At 38.4% G+C, this 14,429-nt stretch overlaps 1 protein-coding gene across 6 annotated transcripts in view; it reads right to left on the bottom strand.

Moving 5' to 3' along the window:
- Positions 1–14,429, bottom strand: part of slc6a6 (solute carrier family 6 member 6) — a 67,631-nt gene that overhangs the window by 30,083 nt on the left and 23,119 nt on the right. For 5 of the 6 annotated variants that reach the window (XM_003217739.4, XM_016991646.2, XM_016991645.2 and 2 more), the window contains 3 exons: positions 6,156–6,395; positions 5,199–5,333; positions 1,052–1,286 (listed from right to left, as the gene is read on the bottom strand). In XM_003217739.4, the coding sequence (XP_003217787.1) occupies positions 1,052–1,286; positions 5,199–5,333; positions 6,156–6,384 (599 nt within the window). In that variant the 5' untranslated portion in view covers positions 6,385–6,395. Of the gene's footprint in view, positions 1–1,047; positions 1,287–5,198; positions 5,334–6,155; positions 6,396–14,429 lie in introns of those variants that run through there. The other variant, XM_062969786.1, reaches the window with a different exon arrangement.

Below are 14,429 nucleotides of genomic sequence, written 5' to 3' on the forward strand. Positions count from 1 at the left end.
GGGTACTGTACACAAAATACTGATTTGTACTATCAATGGGTTAGACCGCTGAGTTGCTGACCGAAAGTTTGAATCTGGGGAGTGGGGTGAGCTCCCACTGTTAGCCCCAACTTCTGCCAACCTAGCAGTTCAAAAACATGCAAATTTGAGTAGACCAATAGGTATCGCCCCAGTGGGAAGGTAAAGGTGCTCCATGCAGTCATGCCGGTCACATGACCTTGGAGGCATCTATGGACAATGCCAGCTGATTGGCTTAGAAATAAAGATGATGACCATCCCCCAGAGTCAGACACAACTAGACTTAATGACAAGGGGAAACCTTTACCTTTTACTATAAAAGCCCTTTACTATGTGCATAACCTTCAAGACAGGTTTAAAGCTATGCACAGAGGTAAGCTAATATCCTGTCAGGGAGTAGACTAGTAAATGCAGCCCTGCCCATAGATTCAGTGCATGAAGATTTCATATGAATATAGTTACAGTACGATCACAGTTGCAACATTTATATATTACATTCATGAGTGGGGCTAGTAATGAGTGAGACTAGTAATGTATGCAGATACACAATGAACCCTATTACCGAAGTTGCAGGTAAGCTTACCCAGTGTTTCTCAAACTATGCTTCTCCAGGTGTTTTGGACTTCAGCTCCCAGAAATCCCAGCCAGCTTACCAGCTGTCAGGAATTGTGGGAACTGAAGCTCAAAATACCTGAAGGAGCAGTTTGAGAAACTGAGAGCTAATCACATCAATGGCAAGAGAGAGGCTACTCTGAGGTGAGTCTAAACACTTGGCCCCAATGCTGCTCACACCTCATCACCAGTGCAACTAAATATCAGCTGTGTACCTTGAGAGGAACTGAGCACATTTTTCTCTGCTGGAAGTAGCGGGGAAGATAGTTTTGTGGCCTTAAGTAGTATGTCACATCTTCCCTCATAATTTCAAGCAACATTTCTTTTTTTAGATGTGTGTTATTATTATTATTTTTTACAAAATATGGAGTTCCAAAGAATGAAATAAAGTTTAAGAACAATTGTAATTAAATTTGCTTACTCCCAAAACTCTGTGACAGGAGATGTGAAATTAGTGGTATTCAGTGTCAGCAAGGCTGTTTTGTTCCTCCTGATAGTGTCTTCCACACAGTTTGGTGTGTTCCACTCTTGGTTGCAGTAAGCCCAAGGCAGAACAGTTGTAAAAGACTGGAATAGATAGTACAGTCCCCAAGCCAGGATGACGATGTAATACACATTCAGAAGGGACACAATCACTATGGAAGCATAACCAATTCCTGTTGGAAAGAGAGAACATAAGAAATAATAGACATAAATAAGATTATCTGTGTACATATTATAGATGGGGATGTAATCTTGCTAATTTAAAAACATAGACATCTACAGCAGAAGCAGGGAATCTCTGGTTGTCCTGATGTTCCTGAATTGTACCTCCCATAATATCTGGGCATTGCCTAAGTTGGCTGGGATTTATAGCAATGACTGGAGAGCCAGAGATTCTGCATCTTGTTTTAAACAGGTGTCATGCCTCAGATTTTTTAAATTATTACATTTTCACAACCAGTTAATCCCACCCCGAAACTTCCCCCATCCCTACCAATTAAGACTAAACTCTATCTTCCACTTCAGATTTAGAGCTCTTTTGGAGTATGTGGGAATATACAAGGATGATCATATGCAAAAGAGGACACGACTCACTTGCCTCCATGCAAGCTGCACATTTTGAAATTCCTTCTGAAAAATCCTTTTGTGTCACATGATAAACCATTTTTTTAAAATCAGAAGTCAATGGAAAGCAATTTGAAATGTTGGTATGGAACAGGAATAACTTCACTGTCCAGAAGGGAAAGTAAAATATTCCCATGAGAACTCAAGTTCAAAGGTGTAATCAAAGTAGCTTGTTGTTTCCTGCTTTGTATGCTGAAGATAGTCACTCTCTTGTGCTTCAAAACAGAGGAAAGATAGAGTGTTTTCTCCCACTTATAAAGTGCCAAAGGTCACTCTTAATTACCTCAGCAGATAAGACGGAGAATGGACTATGGACCTTTGGACTAATCTAGCATGACAATTATGCAAATAATGCACAGAGTTGTTGGGAATCCATTTTAAAACTAGATTATGCTGCCTATGCCCGATAGTAATACACAACACAATCCTGTGTACACCCTTACCTAGATGTGCATGCAACTGAGTTCAATGGGGCCTACCCCCAAGAAAGTATGGATAGAACTGCAACCTTAGCACAATGCTACACATAGAATATCATAGAATCATAGAGTTGGAAGGAGCCTCAAACATAGGCCATCAAGTTCAATTAGCCATTCAATGCACAAAATCCTGCTAGACCAGTGGTCCTTAACCTGTGGGTCCCCAGGTGTTTTGGCCTACAACTCCCAGAAATCCCAGCCAGTTTACCAGCTGTTAGGATTTCTGGGTGTTGAAGGCCAAAACATCTGGGGACCCACAGGTTGAGGACCACTGAGCTAGAGCATCACCACTAGGTATTTATTCTTGAAGATGTCCAGAGAAAGAAACTACATGACTTCTCTAGATAATTGGTTCCATTGTTTAATTGCCGTTATTAAGAGGAATCCCTTTTATTGTTCAATTGAAATCTATCCTCCTATAACCTAACACCATTAAGCCTCAACTTACCCTCTGGGCAGAAAAGAAAAAAACCTGTGCCCTCTTCTTTGTGACTTATTTTTAGGTAAAAGCAAGCCTCACTGAATCCAAAGCAGTTTACACCCAAGCAAGTGGGTATCTGATTGCAGCCTTATAAAAATACTATATACATATACAGTAGAGTTCTGGTTATCCAATTTCCACTTATCCAACACACCGGGGCTTGGCAAGGAGGGAAGTGACTTTTGCCCACCATGCATGGAGGAGCATGGAGGAGCCCCTCCAGGGAGTGCAAAGGGGAAGGCTAAACTAAAGAGGTGCCCTTTGTGCAACTTTAAAAACTGCCATCCACTACCTCAGAGCGGCTGGTGGGAGCCTTCAAGCTCCTCAAAGGTGATCAAGCAAGGAGCAGGGAAAAGAAATCTTCCATTAGAACTTCCTTCAGAGCCTGCCTCCCTCGAGGCACCTTCCCGCGGCCTCAGTTTTAAAAGTTGCGCAAAGGGTGCCTCTCTAGTTTGGCCTTCCCCTCTGCACCCCCTGGAGGGGCTCCTCCATGCGTGGTGGGCAAAAGTCACTTCCCTCCTTGCCAAACCCCTGGTTTGGATAATAGGGCCTCACTATTATCCATCAGTTTTGGTTATCTGACATTGGGCCCGCCCCTTTATGTCGGATAACCGGAATTATACTGTATATTGTATTCATAAGATCAAATGTAAGAATATAATTTAGTAGCAGTTATTTCCACTAAAGTATCTGCAGGATGGCAAATTGTTAAGTCTTTGTAGGACTTGCAGCCTTGGTTTGACAAACAGTAGTGGCTTCAGCAGGGCCATTAAAAACTATGTGCTCAGTAAAAAGACAAAATGTGCTGGGAGTGCCATGAAGATTAAAAGTTTACTAACGGAAGTTAACAAAGAGAAAATTGAAATTAGACACATAACTCTCGCTCCCTCATTCTCTCTTGTTTTTCAAAGGTTCCATGCCTGTTATTTGTAAAATAAGATAAATGTTTAACTCTGTTATCAGTGCTTCATGATAAAAAATACAGTTCTATTGGGTTCTCAAAAACAGGGTCACTGGCAGATAAGGTCATGTCCTCCACTGCTCAAAATGGCACGCAAGCAGCTAATGAAGTGCATGTTGGCACAAGGTTTTAGCAGCCACTCCAATCCTTCCCTTGTTTACTTGACAAAAATTCCTACTGATTTGAAGGGGGCTTGCTTCCAAGTAAGTCTTGTAGGAGACAAAAAACTGGTCTAATCTGGCAATCCACTTATGAAACACCAAACTATCCTGGAACAACTTAATGACCTGTGAATGTACCAGCTTCTTAATAACCATTGAGCTATCTTGGACCATATCTGTCATTCCATATTTTCCTGATATAAATACCTAGCCAGGACCTTTGCGAAACTTCATATTCATCAATGATTAGCAAATGTAACAGGACATAATCTAGGGGGCTCCTTGTGTTTAGATTCAAAGGAACAGGATATGCTTAAATGCTGCCAGGGTCTTCTACCTTCTAGTGCTAACACTCTTTCTCTTTCTCTGTGGCTATGTAAATATATAATACTGTATGCATATCAATATTTATGAAATATCCAATGTGTTCATGTGTGTATAAGCACACACAAACATGTATTAGCAAATACAACAGAATTTGACAAATGTTGTTTGCTTTATTGACTAAACTGTTATGAGTTGCTATCTGGATTCCTCTTTTACACCCCTTTCCTGGGAATCACTGACTTTATGCTGCTCCTCAAATGCAGAATGAGATCAGGCTCTATGCTTGGAGCTAGAGAAAGAAGAAGCAATCCTCTGCCAACCATTCAGAGCTCCATTCTGCCCAGCAGGTGCTGAAATATTTTGCATACCCCTTTTAGGGCAGAGAAGAGTTAGTTTACCCTGGTTTTGTACTAATGGATACCCTCAAGCATAAAAATAAGGCTTTTACCTTCTCTTTCCAGCTCGGAGATAGTAAAAACAGCTGAAGACACAGATACTTTGCCTTTTCTTGATATTCCATATTTATATTCACCTCACTTACCAGAGCCTGACTCTCACCCTATTACAGCAAGGAGGAGTGAGATTATCAAATCCTGTGTTTTAGACTTTTAAGATTCTTGTTTTAAAATATTTTGGTCACTAAATTTTAAAGTCTATGTCATGATTGGCCTTCAAAAATAGCAATACAGAGATATGGAAGACAGTAGTTCCCAAACTTTAGTCCCTCAAGGGTTTTAGAATTCAGCTCCCAGAATTCTTGGCTATTGGGAAAGCTGGCTAAGGTTTCTGGGAGCTGAAGTCCAAAACATCTGAAGAACCAAAGTTTGGAAACCTCTGGTGTAGGCTACACTTTTACTTTGATGGAGATACTAGTGGGAAACACACCAGGGACCACACTAGAATTGAGAATAATTCATCTTCTTGCCTCAATTACCCTAATAATTCAAATCATATGTTTCTAATTTAATTGCTTGGATTTTTTCCAATACATAGCCTCCAGAATTCGACATATAACTGGGGCCTAACAAGAAAGTAACAAGTAAATAACCAACCGGTGAAAATAGGGCAGATCTTTTCCCAGCATGTAATTCCTCCTTCAGAGGTGTATTGTCCAAGTGCAACCTCCAGGAAAAATACAGGAAGACCTCCCCCAAACAGAAAAATGAAATAAGGTATGAGAAATGCACCTGTAAAGAGAAGAACATAGACACAGTCAGAAAGATTGCATTATTCAACAAAATATAAAGCGGCCGCAGTAACTGGTATATAATATTATTAAGAAATATCCCCTATGCTCTTCCATAAATATTCCATTACATTAGAGCAGAGGCATCAAACTTATGGCCTCCAACTCCCAGAAGCACTAACCAGCTTGTCAAATAGCCAGGAATTCTGGAAACTGAAGCCCAAAACACCTGGAGGCCCACAAGTTAGAACCACTGCATTAAAGAATTTTAGAAATGTTATATAAATGCCACCTTGTGTTCAGAATAAGATACAAATTTGCAATATAAGACTTCCTTACGATGCTGAAAGATCAGATTCTTACTAATATTAGTCATTATAAATGTTTTCAGCTAAGTAATTCCCCGGTGTTGTATAATAAGTTATTGACTGATAATTTAAAAATAATGCATGACATATAAAAATAGCAATCATAATCATCACATTTATTTTCACTATTTTAGAGGATAAAACTCAGAGAAGATGAGACAACTTGTCATTGATGAAAAATAAGCTATAATCACTCCTTTTATATATATAAAAGCAAATCACTGGATTCCATTTACCTATGAGTTCAATAACTTTTTAACCGTACAACCCTATATATGCCTACACAAAAGCAATTATATGGGCCCCTCATATAAGTATCTACAGAATTATAAGAAAAATTGATTTAAATTTTTAATCTTATCAATTTTCAGAACAATTCTAGCTTCCCATGCATCCTACCCAAAATTATCCCTAATTCCTGTCATGTACATAAAAATCATGATTGCAGTACTCACCTCCGCCATTTTTATAGCAGAGATACGGAAATCGCCAAACATTGCCTAATCCAATAAATCCTCCAGCCACAGACAAGAGAAAGTCAATCTTGCTGGCCCACTTTTCACGTTGTGGAGGCTTCCCTTCAGCCTCATCCTCAGGCCGTGTCCCAGGGCTCTTGCCGGGCGAAGGTTTAAGAATGTCTTTGTGGAAATCTTTCAAACACTGGAGTTTCTCCTTTGTTGCCATGTTTTTGTTTTCTAGAAAGAAATATAATTACAGGATGGATTTTATAAAAGGAGGTGCTTGATAAGCTACTTAGGAACCAACTTGACAAGCAATTGCACATTACCAAACTACCTTTCTCTCTAAATTATTCGCTTTTTAAAGGGAGCATGGAAATATACATGCGCAGGAAAGATGTAGCTAATAAGGTTAGTCAGTCATGTCTGAGTCACAAGTGGGTGAAAATACACCAATGCCTCTTTAACACTCATAAAGGACATTTTCACAATTTATGTTTAGCATTCCAAGTTCCTCAACACACTGGAAGGGAGTCAATAACTTCTTACTCACTGCTCTAATGCAGGAATAAGAATTACGTAGCATTCTAAATCTGACACCGAGCATCCTTTGCCACAGGCAGGTCTAGCTACGGATGCTGCAATCCAACAATACCTGGAAGCCCATATGATTCCTGAACAAAATGCAGTACAATCATCCCAACACATCTAATAGGGTCATGCAGGAAGACATAGAAATTCCTGGAGAGATGTTTTTTTCAAGTGAAAAAAACAGCAATTTGTTTATTTATAGTTTTTTACTTTTACGGGGGTCTGATGCTCCTGACTCCAAGAAAATGTGGTGTGTTGGCTATATTTCACTAGCGCTTGGTGAATGTTAATGAGTATTAAAATCAAGTGTAATGCAACATCACTATGTACTGTAGCGCTTTCTTTTAATAAAATTTATTTTTTACCCGCCTCTCCTCATGGCTTGAGGTGAGTTTCTTTTCAGCACATCAGGAACTAAAACCGATGAGAGGTCTAATGTTCTTCCCTTTCTTATACAGAAGAGAAGTGAAAGTTGCTTTCAACCATATTAAGCACTTGATCTGCTGTGACTGCTATGTAGTGGTCCCTATCCTTTTTCACACCCATCTGTTACATAGTCTGTGGGTCAAAAAGGGACTGGGCTCAAGTTCTTACTGGGCATCTTCACTGTGCTGATTCCTAACCTTCCTTTGGTAAAGTTGCTGTGAATGAAGGGTGGAGGTGGAGGATAGGGAGGGAGCAGGTAGGCTACGATGCTGGAAAGGAAAAAGACCAGGAGTGAGGGATGCAGAAGCAGCGAGGAGATTTAAAGGAGTCAGTAAGAAAGCGCTGTATGTTGCAAAGGAAAGGGTGCAACAAAGATAGGAAATAGATACTGTCTATGCCCCTGAACATTTTCAACATGGGATCCCAAAATTTTCAAGTGCTTTCCTCCTGTGGTTCAAACAGATTATCAACTGGATTAATTCCTGTTTAAGCATCTAGGAGATTCCTTTAGGGCTTTGTGACCAGAATTAAACATCATCATAGCACACCATGTAAATGGAAGGTGACCACTGTTGAAAACTGGGGCACTATTTGTGCACAATTTCCCTGTCCCTATGTCTCTTTTAAGCCTCCTTTGCCCCCCAGAATCTTTTCATGTTTTTTTCTCTTTACAAAAAGAATTATGAAGCTTTTATTAAAAATGACATTTTTTCCAACACTGAGCAAAAAGACCCGAAGTAGAAAGGCATGTTTCTTTCCTTCAGTTAGTTTATTTTGCTTAAAAAAATCGAATGAAAAAATCATTCTGTTCAGTTGCATCTGGATATACATCCCTACCTCAGCTGCCTCAGGTGGCATATTCAACTGCCAATTTAGCATATCACTTCAGTTTCAAAATACATAGACAAAGATAATAGTTAATGAAATAGCCAGTGACAGAACTCACCTTGCACAAACCAAAACAAATGTAGCTTACAAGAACTATTCTCATTTGAACATGCTATGTACAAAACTGGTAATAAAATATGGATTGACTTTTTATAAAAACCATATATATATATATATATATGTGTGTGTGTGTGTGTGTGTTTTATAAAAAGTCAATCCATATATTTATATATATATATATATATATATATATAGAGAGAGAGAGAGAGAGAGAGAGAGAGAGAGAGAGAGAGAAGGAGGAAATGTAAGATAAAAGGGCAAGATAAAAATGAAGAGGGTTTTATCCAGAGACCTTTTCATGTCTCACTGGACCCAGATCTACAAAATGTAGTATGGGCAGTACACCATTTGCATTGTGGTAAAGAAGTAAATGCCTATACATTGCTGAGGGTAGATACTCAAGGTTGCATAAATTGATCCCTGCTTCAATGCTGTGCTCTTGAATATCTCAAGACAAAGCAATTAATCTATTCTTCCCTTTTATGTTAGGCATAGTAATTTTCTCCAAGTACAGAGAGATTCTGCACTAAATTGTACATACAGGTTATATACAACTGATTGGATTGGATTTATATCCTGCCTTTCAAAGTAGCTTAGATGTGTCATTATTTTTTAGGCTTACACAATGATCCATGTGGGGATCTTCACACAGTTTCAGAACATGTGGCAGAAGACTACGCAGGACAATAATTTAAAATCCATCTTTAAAACAGAGCAATGATAAAAAGTGGTTCAGCTAATACAAACACTGAAGCCTAAACATAATGGTAAAAGAAATTAATATTGTGCTTAAAACAAAGAATGAACAATCTTTCCTTAACTGTATTTTGTCAGTAAAAGTTTTCTCCTTTTTCACTAGGTTTAAGCACAGTGGGACTTTTATTACATACTTCAGCCATTTTATGTTCAGTTTCTGTTTGTTTTGCTTTTTAAAAAAGTACTTGTTATTATGACGCTGGAAGCCTGGAATCCATTTGCTGCTTTCTGATCTGTAAACAGATTTAGTTTAAACAGCAATGACCTGAAACTAGGGTTGACATTAAAGCAGCAGGAAATGTGCAAGTAGAACATGATTCGGAGAGAGATATGTATCAGTGTACCCATGCAGATGAAAACCTTTCCATAAACCATAGAGGTTAGCCAGGCCAGATCTGGAGGAAATTAATGTTGAACTTCCCATAGCATTTCACTGTCTTGGTCTGAAAAACTGTTTGTAAAACTGTGTTAAAAATACTGCTGAATATACTTTAAACTTAAGGTCTAAATGGTAGCCTTTCACATCCAGAAAAAAATGGGATTGGGACATTTTAAACAAACTTTTCTGAATGCTATCTGAATACAAAGTATGCAATAAGCATAATGAATGCCAGATACAGCAACAACTTCAACAGATGTGTCTTAAAAGGTTGAGTTTAATATGCTATAAATAGAAAGGGCAGGCTGGCACAACATACAATGACTCTTATCCTATACATATTACATACTGTTAATTATAACTACAGCAGCAATGTAGATGGAGAACAACAAACTTGGACCTCCTCATGAAAAACTGCCTTCAAATATCAGCACAGCTAGATTTTTATATTTACCTTTTCAACAAAAGAAAGTTGAAATGGTATGGAATAAATCATGGTTTTGACCATAAAAGGGAATAACCACAAGTCATACTATCAACATGTTCCATATAAAGCATGCCATGACTATGTAGTCTAGGTGGGCACTGTGCTGATGATGTGCTATGCTGCATGCATAACAGTACGGGAATGAGTGTGTCATGTGCTAAGTCACAGTTAAGCTTTCTCTGCGGTTTCTCTGCGGAGTATGATACTTTACAAAGGGTCTCTTCTGCATCCTCCAAAGGCCCATGCATATATGAGTGAGAGAGCTCCTTCAACTCGTTTCAGTCTGTTGGGACAGGCAATGGACTTCGGGTGGGGAAAATCTTTCCTAAGAAATATGTACAAGCAATCATATATAACGACTGCTTGCAGAAATTGCCTGGGTACTTCCTGATACTGAGCCAGTTCCCAGGGAAAGTCAGTTTTTTTTTAAGTAACCTCATGGTGGCATTGCCATAGTAAAACCTAATGTAAGAATCCTAGTTAAATTAAAAAGGTCAGCATGACCTTGATGAAAAGTAGAACCAATTTCATATTATCTTGGTGTTTTTGTTCCTTTTAGAAAAGAGAGCAAGTTTCATCAAGCACCAAATGGTTTGAAGGATGCCAAAACTAAGCATTGGGAGGGCTTACAACAAAGGTAATTAATTTGAGCTAGTTGTGGTTTTTTATAACTAAAGTTAGTCCTCAGAATAAAAGCAATTTCTGCTTTAATGTGCCGAGTTCAGGGAACCTTGCTATATGTATCAGTGTTTTGTAGTTCCTAGTACAAATAGCCTCTGTAACATTTATGCTGAAGAGGACTATAATTCTTGTTTATGACATAAAAAGATCCTTAAAATACTACATTTTATTGCTCTCAGATCTCATACTTTATCACCCACCCAGAGTTGTTCCCAATTACAGGAAATGCCAAAGAAGATGAAAAGGAGGTGGTCTGAGGCAATGCGGTATTGAGGGAAATTCCAAGGAGACCGTGTTTGTCTAGTGAAATGCATTGTCCTGAGGATTAATAGTATTTGTGTTTAATTTCCTGCTTTCTTGTTCTTTTGAGTGAAACTACAAGAGATTTCAATCAACGGCCCAATATATATTTGGAAGGTATTCTGCATATCAGAGCTAGAGCTATTTTAATATCAGCTAACAGGGAACAAAGTATCCAAAAGACAGAAGTTCTACAGTCAAAAATAACTTACATTCACAGAGAATAAAATAATTAGCTTGACTTCTGAAGAACATGCCAGTCTTGAAGACACATGTCTGCTTTCTTTTTAAGAAAAAGGCTTGACCCCCAACAATCAAACTATTTTTAACTAGGAGCCAAAGCTACCATTTATAGAAGAAACAAAAGGAAAGTATGTTCCAAAAAAATGAGAAGAAAGAATTAAAGCCAAAGTCTTTTGCTTGTTTTCCACTGCCCCCTCCCTTTTTTGTTTTTGTTTTTTTAAGTGGTGGGAGTCTAAATAAGTTCTAGAGCAGCTGCCCAGGATCTCTACTGATATTATACAGAGGAACTACTGCATAATCAGTATGAAATTTCTTTGCTCCTCTTTGTCTCCTCAAACACACATTCTAAGTTGTAAAACACTGCCATTATTTCCAGACTCTAATCAAGCCATTCACTAAACAGGAGTGTCTCACTAAATTGTCAGCCATGTGCACAAAATGTTCAGTTAAAATGGTAAATTCTGCTGACATTTAATTAAAGTGAGTCTTGATCTGCTATTGAGCTAATTAGCACTAGGCTGAAAGAAAGTGAGTCCCATGCATGGAAAAGCCATGTCCACCTCCACATGAAATGTCACAGATTCCTTCTACTCAATAAATTCCCCATTATCATTAAACAGTCTTCCATTCCACAAATAATTTCAATATCCAACTGGTTTACTATTGTAAAGGTAAAGGTGAAGGTTTTCCCCTGACGTTTAGTTGTGTCCGACTCTGGGGGTTGATGCTCATCTCCATTTCTAAGCTGAAGAGCCAGTGTTGTCTGTAGACACCTCCTAGGTCATGTGGCTGGCATTACTGCATGGAGCACCATTGCCTTCCAGCCAGAGCGGTACCTACTGATGCACTCACATTTGCATGTTTTCAAACTGCTGGGGCTAACAGCGGGAGCTCACCCCACTCCCCAGATTTGAACTGCCAACCTTTCAGTCAGCAAGTTCAGCAGCTCAGCGGTTTAACCCACTTCACCATTAATACTATTGTAAATAACTAAATCTCATTTTGCCCTAGCTACCAGGATTATATTAAATCATCAAGTTGTTTGGATTGCTACTGAGACTGAGAACAGAACTGAAGTACTGAACTGAAATTAAATAAGAACTTGAGACTTGACTTTGGAAGACTCATCAACAACTGAAGACAAACACAACCAACATTAATTTTTATCTATATCTATGAAACACTATAAAGTGGTGCAAGGATGCTTCTCGTTTGTTTCCTGCTCTCCTTTTCTAATTTCAACATGGCTTCAGTTGGAATGGAAACATTTGCTTTCATTTTCATTAAACCAGAGTGTAGTGGTATGCTAAATCTGAAACTGTGGTTAATCTTTAACTATTTTTTAAATAAACCAACATCATAAACCAAGTTTACACGGTCTGATTCTGAAAGTAATAGTTAAGGGAAAAAACATTTCATCCTGTTTAGACCTAATGCTGAACTAAACTGAGTTAAAATACGAAGCACAAAATCTTTCGATCTCTCAAAATGGCAACACTGAAGAAATGAGTCAGAGACTCGCTCGAATAATTAAGGAGTATTTTCAGATGAGATCACAGACTTCTACTGACAATGTTGAGGGGTAGTGAAATTAAAAAACATATCTGATGCGTTGAGGGGGCCAAGTGTGGCAATTTATATGTCTTAATGTGCCAGAGTGACTTGTCTCTATTGGCTACACTTGTTTTTTTCCATGAAGGTTGACATGCACCAGCAGGAGACAACTTGTAGACCAGCACCAGCACTTGGACCCACAATGTGAATAAAAAGCACTGGCTTAAAACATGCAACTGTTTGGACCCACATCTTTAATCTTAAAATTTTAAAAAGTTTAAAAGTCTGTACAAGTCAATACATTTCAATTTTCTTTTCTACTGTATAATAAATAAACACCTTTGAAAGTGTTCTTCTGGCTTTTATTCTTGCTTTTTTCAAAGCCCTTTCTTACATGACTGCCACATTCAATGTTATATTGCCTTCTGCTTTATTTTTGCCTTCAGATTTATTTTTCACCATGTGCTACTGTAAAGTGACTGGATCACATTATAATATGAAGGTTAATTTGATCACTCCTAGGGAACAAACTATGTCACCATAGTTTCCCAGGTTTTTGTATGCATGCAAATGCCAGCTTTAGATGAAGAAGTACCAAAAGTGAATAGTAATATAGTACTCCCATATAGAACTGTATTATTATTTATATAAATCAGGAGTGGGCAACTGTGAAAATCTAGGGGACCACATAATCTTTCTCCCCCCCCCCTCCAGACCTTGAGGGTTGGACCTGCCCTTCCACAAACACACACCAAAATAATTTTTGGTCCATTTTATTTAGGCAGCAAGATCTGCACTGTTCCCTAACAGGCCGGGAAGGCAATGATTATAGATGACAGGAAGCTGTTATATATCACTGTGTGCATTGGAAATTGAGAAATGGCCCAGTTAAAGGTTGTTTTTATTCACAACAAACCGACTTCTGATCTCAATTAACACCCCTGGCGGGTGAGCTAACTAAAAGCCTAATGATTGACAATAATCCAGAAAGGATCACCAGCTTCCTGCAGTTTTCCCTTGCTGCACTGCTGATTTGACTACGTCATCACACCAGATGCAAATTGCAAAATGTGATTCTACTGTGCAACAAAAATGGTCAGCCTTTTAAAAAATGCACATGAAAAATGTAATTCATACAATAAACTGGAAACACAATATGAGCAAATGCTATTTTGTGCTCATATTACTCCAATCTAGACAAAGCAGTTTAACAAATAAAATAAGGGTAGATTTTCAGGCAACCCTCCTGACTATACAAATGAGCAACCCTAGCCAACTAGCAAATGATAAGGAATGATGAGGTTAACAGTCCAGCAACATCTGGATGTCCACATGATTTATACTCTTGATGTAAATCTCAAACAGTTCTTGGTCCTCTCAAAATCATTTATGAACCCCATTGCCTACAGATACATGTTACTCACTGATGGGCTGAAACCATGAAAAATAACCCCAGATTTGCTTACACAATGAGTAGAAGCAGAAGGACAATTCAGGGCATTTATAACAACCATATAGTGGACTTCACTGACATCAATAATTCCTGGGAAACATCAGAGTACAACTACACTGGAAAATATTGTATTGTATCACAGATACAATGCACTAAAATACAGCTAAGGTAGCCATATAAACACTACCTAGAAAGCCATGCAGCACCCTCCCACGAAAAAAAATTACAAAAGAGTACACAGATAGATTGGTATAAAATTTGCAATGGTCATGTCAAAATGTTACAAATATAAGTCTTCTATTTATGTTCTTAAAAAGACATAAAACAGCTTGGTTCAGTGGCTAGTCCAGCCTTTGTATTCTTCCTTCCTCACTCATTAAATGACAACTATCAAAAAGGTAGATGGAATCGTCCATAGTGGAAGACAGTTCTTTGCTCTCTAAAACCCATGAT

The sequence above is a fragment of the Anolis carolinensis genome, chromosome 2 (genome assembly GCF_035594765.1).
Source record: "Anolis carolinensis isolate JA03-04 chromosome 2, rAnoCar3.1.pri, whole genome shotgun sequence".
In the NCBI taxonomy this organism is placed as follows: Eukaryota; Metazoa; Chordata; class Lepidosauria; order Squamata; family Dactyloidae; genus Anolis; species Anolis carolinensis.